Below are 12,139 nucleotides of genomic sequence, written 5' to 3' on the forward strand. Positions count from 1 at the left end.
ATCCAGGCAAGGGGAGAGTATTCTCTAACACTCCTGACTCGTAGTAGATGATGGACAGACTGTGGGAGTCAGATGGGGAGTTACCCGCCACAGAATTCTCAGCCTCTGACCTGCTCTTGTAGCCACAGTATTCATTTGGCTGGTCTAGTCCAGTTTCCGGTCGATGGTAACTCCCAAGATGTTGATAGTGGGGAATTCAGCAATAAAAATGCCCTTCAATATCATGGGGAGAATTGTCTCTCGCTGAAGATGGTTACTGCCTGGCACTTGCATGGAGTGTATGTTACATGCGACTTATCGGCCCAAAATTGAAGGTTGCCCAGGTCTTGCTGCATATGGGCAGAGACTGCTTCAGTATGAAGGGTCACAAATTGTGCAATTATCTCCACTTCTGACCTTATGATGGAGCAATGGTCATTGCTGAAACAGAAGACGATTGGGCCTAGGACACAACCCTGAGGAACTCCTGCGATGATGTCCTGGAACTGAGATAAGAACATAAGAACTAGGAGCAGGAGTAGGCCATCTGGCCCCTCGAGCCTGCTCCACCATTCAATGAGTTCATGGCTGATCTTTTATGGACTCAGCTCCACTTTCCGGCCCGAACACCATAACCCTTAATCCCTTTATTCTTCAAAAAACTATTTATCTTTATCTTAAAAACATTTAATGAAGGAGCCTCTACTGCTTCACTGGGCAAGGAATTCCATAGATTCACAACCCTTTGGGTGAAGAAGTTCCTCCTAAACTCAGTCCTAAATCTACTTCCCCTTATTTTGAGACTATGCCCCCTAGTTCTGCTTTCTAATGATGACAGCTGAGTGGCCCTAGCATAACCCAAACTGAGAGTCAGTGAGCAGGTTATTGCTGCATAAGTGTTGTTTAATAGTACCGTCAAATCGCACTTTGCATCACTTTGTTGATGACTGAGAGCAGACTGATGGGGCGGTAATTAGTTGGGCAGTATCCCTGTAACAGAGGCAGCACGTTGGTGCAGTGGTTAGCCCTGCTGCCTCACGGCACTGAGGACCCGGGTTTGATAAAGGCCCCGGGAGGAATTTGCACATTCTCCCAGTGTCTGCATGGGTCTCACCCCCTCAATCCTAAGACATGCAGGGTAGGTGAATTGGTCTTGCTAATTTTCCGCTTCATTGGAAAAAAATAATTGGTACTTTAAATTTAAAAAGAAAAAGAAGTATCCCTTTAAGGGGTTGTCCCTTTAATTTGTCCCTCAGTTTATTTGATTTATTTTAATTGGTTATTTGATTTGCCTAAAACAGGGTAATTGTCCAGATTGGATTTGTCCTGTTTCTTGAGATACCTGGGCAATTTTCTACATTGCCGGGTAGATGCCAGTATTGTAGCTGTACTGGAACAGCTTGACTAAGAGCTCAGCTAGTTTTAGAGCTCAAGACTTTAGTACTATTTCTGGAATTTTGTGTGGGCCCAAAACCTTTCCACTATCCAGTGTTTTCAGCAGTTTCTTGATATCATGTGGAGTGAATCGAATTGGCTGAAGGCTGACATTCGTGATGCAGGGGACCTCCAGAGGTGGTCAAGTTGGATCATTCACTCAGCAATTCTGGTTGAAGATTGTTGCAAACGCTGCAGACTCATATTTTGCGAAGATGTGCTGGTCTCCTCCATTGGTGAGAATGGGGATATTTGTAGAGCCTCCTCTCCTTGTTAATTGTCCACCACCATTCACTGCTGGATGTGGGAGTACTGCACAATTTAGATCTGATCCATTGGCTGTGAAATTGCTTTGCTCCGGCTATCGTAAACGCTGTTTGGCACGCAAGTAGTCCTATGTTGCAGCTTCACCAGGTTGCCACCTCATTTTTAGGTATGCAGAGTGCTGCTCCTGGCATACCTTCCTGCACTCTTCATTGAACCAGAGTTGACCTCCCAGCTTGGTGGTGATGGTAGAGTGAAAGATATGCTGTGCCAAGAGATTACAGATTGTGGTTGTAAATAATTCTGTCGCTGCTGACAGATGCCCTCATGTATGCCCATTTGTGAGTTGCTAGATCAGTTTGAAATCTTTCCCATTTAGCATGGAGGTCGAAAACGTGTTCACATCCCTGAAAATCCATCATTACACAATTAAGAGAAAAGTATCCCATAAAGACATTCTCAATGATATATATGTAACCCACTTTGGAAACCACCATATTATCGACTATATTTTTGGACCCTTAGTCTGGTCATCTTCACACCTAACCCCATCAAACTATTCATAATCTCACCTCAGTCAGGTTAACCCTCATCTTCTCTTTGCCTCAACCAGTAGAAAGCCTTTGAGATAGAAACCGGCTATGAGGGACAGAATGCGTGGATTGAGTGGGTGAGGTACTCGGCCCAGACGCTGAAGAAAGACAATTGTTATGCTTGCGCATCAGGTAGACCACAGACCCATCTGGAGCCCTTTCCAATGGGGTGGAAAGAAAATAGAGGGAGCATGGAATGCATGATGGCCTTGTACCAAGATGAGACAGCCTGGGGCAACAAGACCTTCACTCCCCTATCTCTGCTGTTTCCTCCTGTTAATAAGAAACAATCAGCAAACCCTCCCTCCTTCTTGGTTACCGTGATGCATCACAAATCGTGTATAAGTCGTTCTGATACGGGGCTAAGTAAAGATATGGGAGAACTCAAGACTTGTATTGAGACTAAGAACGTGACCACCCAGGGCAATTACTCATCACTAAAAATACCACGTGCGGATATATGGTGGTATTGCGGAGGAAAGATCCTAAGACTCACTCTACCCCCCCCCCAGTAGAAAGGGACATGCGCATTAGTCCAGCTCGCCATTCCGTTCAGTATAGCCTATGAAAGACAAGAGGAGAGGGGGAGTGTAAAAGGGGAACGATCTAAACGGAGCATGCCCACCTCATTTGATGACAGGATTTACCTGGACTCCGTTGGCATCCCCAGAGGAGTACCAGACGAGTTCAAAGCCCGAAATAAGATTGCAGCTGGGTTCGAGTCCCTCTTCTGGTGGGTTACGATCAATAAGAATGTGGATTGGATAAATTATATATACTATAATCAACAGAGGTTCATCAATTATACCAGGGATTCCGTAAAGGGCATAGCAGAACAACTGGACGCAACCAGTAGAATGGCCTGGGAGAATAGATTGGCTCTGGATATGATTTTGGCAGAGAAAGGTGGTGTATGCGTTATGCTCAAGGGACAGTGTTGCACGTTTATCCCTAACAACACGGCACCCGACGGATCGATTACCCGTGCGCTACAAGGGTTAACCACTCTGGCTGAGGAAATGGCAGGCAACTCAGGGGCAGACACATCCACGACTGGGTGGCTTGAATCAATGTTTGGGAAATGGAAAGGGTTAATTGTATCCATCCTCACCTCCATCATCGTGGTGATAGGAGCATTGGCGGCAATAGGCTGTTGCATCATCCTGTGCGTAAGAGGCTTGGTGCAGAGGCTCATCGAAACAGCCTTGACCAAGCAGATGCCATTATCCCTGGGTAAGGGAGGCCAGGAAACAATTTGCCTACTAGAAAGAGGGAAGACTGAAGGAGAGTACGACCCCATAGAAAGTGAGGTTGAGAGGATGTTTGACAATTTTGGGGTAGGCTAGAAGGGGCGACATAGTGTAAAAAGCAACAAGAGTAAAAAGAAAAAAAGGGGGAATTATGAGAAATGAGCATTTTATGTTGTTTTTACATGTATAACTCTGGTTCACAATTAAGATGTCAACAATAGGGCCTGATGGGAAAATAAGATGTCAAGTGGAGTTCTGTGTTAGCTACAGTGAGCAAGTTGTTGTAACTATGTACATGACTGACCTTTGGGAATGAGCGGGATGTACAATAGCAGGATGCAGGTGCAAGCAGGGGGCCTCATTCTTATCTTTTAATTGACGGTCCAAGGATGAACCAGGAGCTAACAGAAACCACTAAGCAAGGGGGAAGACAAAATGAACATAACAAGTCCAAATAAGGAATCACTGATAAGGAAACTGCCCTTTCGGCAGTTTGTGGGAAGTGTTTCTCACAGATTGTATATAACAAGTGATGCTGTATGAATTCAGTGTGTCTGCCAATGTTGATGGGCTGCACCCGTTCTTGCAAGATCGATTGAATAAAATACTTCTTCAGAATTTGGCTAAGTGTAAATTATTATTAAGTGAGCGGTGTTTCTCACAGTCAGGTTACCCCTCATCTTCTCTTTGCCTCAGCCAGTTCAATCGTTCCTGATAGAACTAGAGGTAAAACCTAGCATCATTGCAGCAATTTTTTTTTTTTTTGCATCTTCTCCAAGTGCCTCTGTAGAATTTATCATTTGGAGAGCAGGATTGTTTACAGTACTCCAAATATGGCTTAACTAAAGTTCTATGAATGTTTAAATAACTTATCTGCTTTTCAATATCCCTCTCGAAGCTTCGTTTGCCTTAATACATTCCATTAGTCTGTATCGCTACTTTACTTCCAGTGATCTAGGAATCTAAAGGCCTACTATAAATGCTTGCTGGGGGAGATGACAAAGGAACCTCGCCCAGTATTCCAGCCAACGTTTGCCCCTCGACTATCAGCAGCAAGAGATTAAGTAGTCATTTATAGCATCGCAAGAATTACCCACCAAACAAGTGACTACATTTTAAAAAGTGATTAACTGGCAATGAGACACTTTCTGCACATGCACTGGATAAATGCAACTCCATTATCCTTCAATGGCCCTGATCAATGGGCAACACTCCCCAAACCAGCAAAACCTAATTTGCACTAGCCGCAATTCCAGGCTAACTCTGCAAAGGAACTCTGAACTGAATTTCTCGCTGCAGTGGCCTTCCTCGGAACAAAGGTCTTTCAATCCAACTGCTGTCAGGGCTGAGATATCCGTGCAGACCAGACTTGTTAAAATAAAAGGGAAGCTATCTCTGTGCATGATCCCTTTTGGGAAAGCCTTGCAGAAATATTTAACCACTTAAAAATGGTCCGGCGCCAAAACAAAAAGCAACTTGGACACGTTTCGCACAGTGCACCGGAAGGGTTTGTATCACATCCCACCCGCCGCCCCAATCTACAAATCTGCTGTTAAATTGTGAACCGGCACAACCTCCTGCGCCAGCTTGTGGTGCAAACTCTTCCAGTAAAGCGGCGGCACTCCCGACGTTTCCAGCGCTGCTCTGTGAAGGTCTGTGAAAAGCTCTGCTTCCTGCTCCGCACATGGTTCCATTGTGAGAGCTGCTGGCTGGAGATATGGACACTGATCCCGCAGAGCCCGGAGCCCACAGCTCATTCCGGCTGCTGCACCGCTCCAACCAAATGGAGCAGGCGCCGCCTGCAGGCACCAAACACACAGCAAAATACACAGCCGTCCACACTCCAAACCTTAGCTCCTCTTTCTCTCCACAGAGGCTGTCAGACCCGCTGAGATTGGCCAGTGTTTTCTGTTTCGGAATCCAGCATCCGTAGTAATTTGCTTTTATATAAAATACTGCGGCTGCTGGAATTTCAGAAGAACGGGTGATGCTGGAAATCAGGAAACACCCAGAGTTAACCTTGCGAGTTCATCTCGAAAGTCTTTGTCGGAACTGAAATCCACCCCCGTGGATTTTTAGAAACTGCAACAAAAAGTAGCAACTTTAATAACAAAAGACGGATGACCTGGCTTGAGAGGGCTGGAGGGGGGAAAGCAGTTTGGACCAGTATCTCTGTTTTACTGTTGTTCCATTTTAAAGTATACATGGCCAGTTCAGATCAGTATTATTTGCTGTTTTATCCTTGGGGTGTAGGTAGGAGTTTGCATTGAGGAAATACGTGTATGGAATATTTTTTTAAATAGAAAGGGGGGTTTAAGATGGAGGAAAAAGGTCAACATCTTAAGTTGCCGAACTCAATGTTGAGTCCAGAGGGCTGCAACTGTCAGCATCTAACTTGTACATCGGTTATTGCACAATAGGATGCCATTCAGCCATCTGTCCCTGCTTGAGCAACTCACCTTGTGCCAAAACCCCCATCCCACCTCCACCCCCACCTTTCCAGGATGATCCTACAAAGTTTTTCTCTTCAGTTGTTATCCCATTCTCTATTGAAAACCTCGATGGAGTCTGCCGCCAATCTCAGGCAACACATTCTAGATCCCAAGTGTTGCCAACTCTCCAGGATTGCCTGGAGTCTCCAGGAATTAATTCTTAGTTTCCAGGGCTTAGCTACAAACAATTCTGGATGGGGTTGGGGTGGTATCATTCTCAATGTTATCTTTGAACACAGCTATTTATTGACCATAAACTATTGGAAATGGAGTACAATTACAGTGTTTAACCGGCTTACATGAAGGTGGGAGGTTCTGATAAAATCTCCAGAGATACATCCAGAGTTGGCATACCAACCAACCACTGAATATAAAAATGTTTTTTTTCCTCGTCACCTTTACATCTCTTGAGAATCAGCTGAAATTTGCATTCTCTGTTTTACAACCCTCGCAGGTGAACTGCAATTTCAAAAATACACAGCCAAAACAAATGTTTTACCACTTACGCATATCACTGAAGGGAAATGTTCGGATTGAACATTTTGAATACCAAATATCTTTTGAAACTTGCACGTTCGTTCACTGCTAAAAAATATTTTTTCTATCACCAATGAGAATGGTTTCTCTCTATCTATCTCTATCTTCAGACCCTTCATGATATTGAACACCTCTATCAAATCTCCTCTCAATCTTCTTGAAGGAGAACAGCTCAAGCTTCTCTCAGCTATTCTTCTAATTGTAGTTTATCATCCCTGTAGCCATTCTTGTAAGTCTTTGCTGCACCTTCTCTCAGCCTTTACATTCTTCCTAATTTGTGGTGCTCAGAACTGGACACAAGACTCCAACTGAGCCTATGTTATAGAAAAGTTCAGTCACATTTCCCCATCCAAATCTCAATAAATGAAATTTTCTTGGTAATTAAATTTTTTTTAAAAAACCAATCCTATTTATTCAGGCATCTATTTCCATAGCTTCAGTGTATATGGGCTTTAGAGTGGTTTCACAGGTCGGCGCAACATCAAGGGCCGAAGGGCCTGTACTGCGCTGTAATGTTCTATGTTCAGCATTAATGTGTTGGGTGGTATATTAAGGGACAACCTTTGAGTGTCTATTCTGAGCATTCCTGCAAGAAATACGCTGTTATTATTTTAGCAGATGACATTAAGTTGCTCAGAGACACACACTGGCCCCTGGAGCAATCGACTCACCGTCCAAGCCAATGAGAGAACTTGTAGGATATATAAATGCAAAATACGGCGGATGCTGAAAATCTGAAATAAAATCAGAAAATGCTGGGTAAACCCAACAGGTCTGGCAGCATCTGTGGAGTGTTACAATCCTAGCTGGTGTTACTACTGGAGGATAAGATTCCAAATTGGAACCCTGCTCAAAAGATCATAATTTTTTTTAAACGTGGAGGAACAGAGTCACAGGACCGCTAATTAGTTTTGAACAATAGGGAAAATATTTATTAAAAATGAAAAGTTTGATAATAATACATTACTCCATTACTCCCACTTATCTTCACAAATATACAAATTTTAAGTTTAACATGGGATACAACATATATCTTAGACTATGATGGTCTCAGTAATACACATTCTTTTCAACTCCACAGACTGGCTGTGGTCAGACATACTCCACTCTGAACCCAAGTGAATGTCTGTGGATTCCTCTTCAAAATCCACCCAGATGATTCTTATACCATGAGCTACCTTGTCTCACTGAACTCCCACTTCCAAGTGAGTGATTTCAAATTCCGCTTTCAAAAAGACACACTTTCAAATCTTTTCCCTCAACCCCTCCATCAAGGTTTTGAATCCAGGTTTTACACCTCCCCCTTGAGGATCCTTTTGTCTTGACACAAACTCTTCACAATTGCTTTAACTATCAATTCCCAGACTGTATTAAGAGGGCACCAAACTGTCGATTTACCTCTGAAGTCTACTTTCCTATTTTAAGTCTGGTTACTGAAATGAAATGAAAAAGAAAATCGCTTATTGTCACAAGTAGGCTTCAAATGAAGTTACTATGAAAAGCTCCTATTTGCCATCCGGCACCTGTTCGGGGAGGCTGGTACGGGAATTGAACCATGCTGCTGGCCTGCCTTGGTCTGCTTTAAAAGCCAGCGATTTAGCCCAGTGTGCTAAACCAGCCCCTTTAATTCAGCTGTCTCTTTAATTCAGAACACTTTATCTGCTTTTCCCTTCAATTCCCATGAACAGTACCTTGTTCAACATCTTGACCTGTGTTCCCTTAACTTTAGTCTTCCTCAGACCTTCTTTCTGTTCCAATTCCCTGGTTATCTGGACTTTATCTAGTTCTCTGGGAAGTCTGTATTTTTGCAGTATCCTTGTCCTGTCCAGATTTTCTTCTGGCAGAGCCGAGAGATTTTCTCTCTCTGACTTCCTATCTTCAAATGCAATATATACAGCTAAAAACTAAAATTGAAATGCCTTCCTACCCTAAATGTGCCCCGGGTTGCTAAGCAACGACTTCCACTTATTACCATCATGGACCAGACCCCAACAGTTGCCAGGATACTGAACAGATACCCCAATATTTAATTTAATTTGTAAGACTATGAGGAAAGGATGCTTCATCCAGGAGTGATTCCACGCAAATAGGGATGTGGTATATTAAAATAAACTTTATTACTAACAGAGGATTAAAATAACTTGACATCACACAAGAAAATAACTGATAACTACCTGTTAAATAATGCTTAACAATGACAATGAAACACTAAATCTGAACTGTAACTTTTATCTTCACTCAAGCAAAACCCATCTCAGGTCAAAGTCCACTTTTAAATATAGTTAGCCAACCTTGGAATACTTGCTTTTAGAGCAGCTACTAGTCTGTTCACAGACAGATCAAAACTGAACAGAAACTCCAATACCCAAAACCTGACTGTTTCAGCTCCTGTCTCCTCCCATTAACTACATCATTTTACAAAGTTGAACACAGTGTCTCTAATTATCTACTCCCCAGGAAACCCTCTTTATATAAACAAAATTTTCTGAGCCAACTTTTACGATGCTTTAATTGCACTTGTCTCCAAAGATCCAGCTGCCTTTCAAACTAGGATTTTTAAAAATATGACTGCAGCAATCACATACTAACCCAGGCATTTAACCCTTTCTGCACCAACTACATATAATACAATATATCTGAAATTCCTACATTCATCACACACTTCTCCACAGCAGGTTTACTTTTGATGCCATAACTCTTCTCAAAGCACAATATAAGCCCAGCTTTATCTGACACAAAAGACCACAGATCCAAACATCTATATCAACCTATTCCTTACACAGAAACACTAAATTAAACCTACTTAAAATTATACCTTATTTCTGTTCTTCCACAATGCAAATATAAATCCCATAAAACTATCTTTGTTTTCCTGACAGGAGAGAGAAAATAGTTCATGGTTCGAGTCCATTGACTCTTCTGTATAGTGACAAGTAACTCCACCTTAGAACACCTACTTACGTTGTTCTAAGTAGGCATTTTAACAGTATTGATTAAAAGGTACAAGGCATAACTGTCCTATTTCTAAATCCTTATTGGTATAGGTGATCCTACACCAGGCGAAAGAAGACAGGGAGGGGGTGGAGGTGAGGAGAAATGTGTTTACATAGTGCGTTGTTTTGACATGGAAAATACCACATGAAAGGTCACTGGATGTAAATTCAAGAGCAACTTTCAAAAGAGGATTTGTTATGTACTGTAGGAAAAGGGCAGATAAATGGATAGCTCTTTTAAATAGCTCTCTCAAATAGCTCGCACTTCTCTGCTGTAAGATTCTATTATATAACACTACCTTCTCACTTTGCACTCTACTACAATGCCATGTGATCTATACGTATAAGTAGAACCAGTTGCATCTCTGAAATACTATACAGCTATCCAGATTCAGGTTAGTGGTCATATGTCCAACATCAACACGTCCCATTTCTGATTATTGAAATAATGTTGAAAAACTGATATTTCCAATTTCCACAACTAAAATGTGCACTCTGCTTTCGCTGAGATTTGGATTCAAGATCTCTCAGTTTAAACACAGCACTAATAAAAGCAATCAGTTTGGCGATTACAATTCCCAGTCTTCCCCTGGAGCTGGAGTTTGAAAGTCTCCTTTTTACAATGTACCAAGGTAGATCTCCACAAGTTTGTGGAGAAAGGGAAAATCTTGCAGTGGGCCAGGAAGAAGCAGAACTGCGAATGGGAGGGGACTCACAGTTTCTGCTTGGCCATCCCCTCGCGCTGCAGTTGCTGGTGTTGAGTTGTCCAATTTTGAACTGCTGCATCCAGGTCCCCTTTCTCTCAAATGGGCTATCAATTCACTATCACCTACTTCTGGTTGCGACCATGGTGTAAGTGGTCGCACACAGGGCAGCTCCTGCTTGAAGGCATGGAAAATAGCTCTTTTTACCCAAAATCAGGTGCAACTTGGATGGAAAAATGTAACTGAAGGTCGGAGGAGAAGTTCCCCTGTGGGACTGACATGTCTGTTGATTACCAAACTCTGCAGAAGAAGGTGAAGTCTCTGACCAAGGAGTTGGAAGAGACCTATGGCACAGCCACCAGTGGAAGGATGGCAGAGGGGGAAGGGCTAGTGCAAGTTTGTACGCCCCAGATGGAACAGTTAATGGGTTCATCAAGTAGGAGTCCCCAAGCAGGGGAAGGAGATGCAGGAGGATCAATCAAAAGCCATCAAAGGGGCTGTGGCACCCCTGAAGGGCTCGATGAAGAGGGTGAAGAAATGCTTGGAGGCACAGATCTGAGAGACTGAGAGGGTGACGTTGATGCAACAGCAATCAGATGGTGGCATTGGAGGCGGAGGTGGGGCTCTTAGGAGAACTTTACAAGACATTGAGAGCAAAGGTGTAGGAGCAGGAAAACAGGTCGAGGAGGCCGAATCTGCGAATAGTTGGCCTGCCTGAAGGGGTGGTCGGTGCGAGTGCCATGAGGTTCATTTCTAGCGGGTGGCAGACGAGTGTGAGAAGTGTGTGCAGGGACCAGCGAATCAAGCATTAATGTTCTGGGGCTACAAAACTTTGGAGAGATTCTGGGCGGGAATGTTTGCGGCGATAGGGGGAGGAGGTTGAGTCGGACCCTTTGGTGGCGATATTTGGGATATTGGAGAAGCCGGAGCTGATGGAGGGGAGGAAGGCCAACGCTATGGCCTTCGCCTCTCTAATCGCCGGGCGAAGAATTCTGTTGGAGTAGCGGTCAGCAACGCTAGGGGTGGGGGTGGCCTGGCTGGGTGACTTATATCACTTTCTTTGGCTGGAAAAGGTCAAGTACGAATTAAGGAGGGCTTTGAGGCAAGGTGGGGGATGTTCGTATCCGTATTTGAGGAGCTGTTCGTTGTGGGGGGAGGGGAGGGGAGGGGGGAGGGGAGGGGGGAGGGGGGAGGGAGGAGGGGGGTGAAAAAGGGAAACATTTGTACAAACTGTATAGTTGTGTGTTGGGGAGTTTGCTCCCAGAGTTGTTTATGTTTTGTAACCTTTTATACAGTAGCACAGTGGTTAGCTTCACCGTGCCAGGTTCGATTCCCGGTTTGGGTCACTATCAGTGTGACAACTCGGGGATTTTCACAGTAACTTCATTGCAGTGTTAATGTAAGCATGCTTGTTATAATAATGAAGATTATTATTATATAAGTTTGGAATAAAATATATATATTTTTTAATTCACTGTCACATGTTTATTGCACCAGGTCAAAGCTTTCCTCTTCTGATGACCTATATCACATGACTGTATTGATATTCTCACTTATATAGATTTTCAAGTAATTTTAAAGCGCTAAAGAATCTATCTGTGCCAACCCCTTGTTTAAAATTCAGTATGAAATTGAATTTAGCAAAATGATTCTGTACATTGACTGAGCAAACATGCTGCTGGTATCCCTTCCTTCCAGAAGTTCAGGAATATATTGATGCTGCCTTTGCTGTTCTAACTGAATCAAACTTGTGTTGTTGATGTTTCTCCTCCCTTGAGATTGGCGTTGATTTTTTTCTCTTTCTTTAATTTGCGCTATTCCTTCTTCACCTGCAGTTTCAGCAGTTCTAGCTGATCGACATGCTCCTTTTCTTCTTTAGGTTAGCTCTTAATC

General features: G+C 43.3%; 1 protein-coding gene across 4 annotated transcripts in view; it reads right to left on the bottom strand.

Annotated features, from left to right (window-relative positions):
• The window catches only part of LOC140396204 (tubulin--tyrosine ligase-like protein 12), a 90,806-nt gene that overhangs the window by 50,794 nt on the left and 27,873 nt on the right, over window positions 1-12,139 (bottom strand). The window contains exon 1 of one of the 4 annotated variants that reach the window (XM_072484509.1): window positions 5,370-5,445. The exons of 2 other annotated variants lie outside the window; for them this stretch is intronic. Coding sequence is in view for 1 of the 2 variants with exons in the window: in XM_072484506.1 (XP_072340607.1) it covers window positions 5,095-5,277 (183 nt within the window). In the remaining variant the exon portion in view is untranslated. Of the gene's footprint in view, window positions 1-5,094; window positions 5,312-5,369; window positions 5,446-12,139 lie in introns of those variants that run through there. One more of the 4 variants, XM_072484506.1, reaches the window with a different exon arrangement.

Source organism: Scyliorhinus torazame, chromosome 19 (genome assembly GCF_047496885.1).
Source record: "Scyliorhinus torazame isolate Kashiwa2021f chromosome 19, sScyTor2.1, whole genome shotgun sequence".
NCBI classification, from domain to species: Eukaryota; Metazoa; Chordata; class Chondrichthyes; order Carcharhiniformes; family Scyliorhinidae; genus Scyliorhinus; species Scyliorhinus torazame.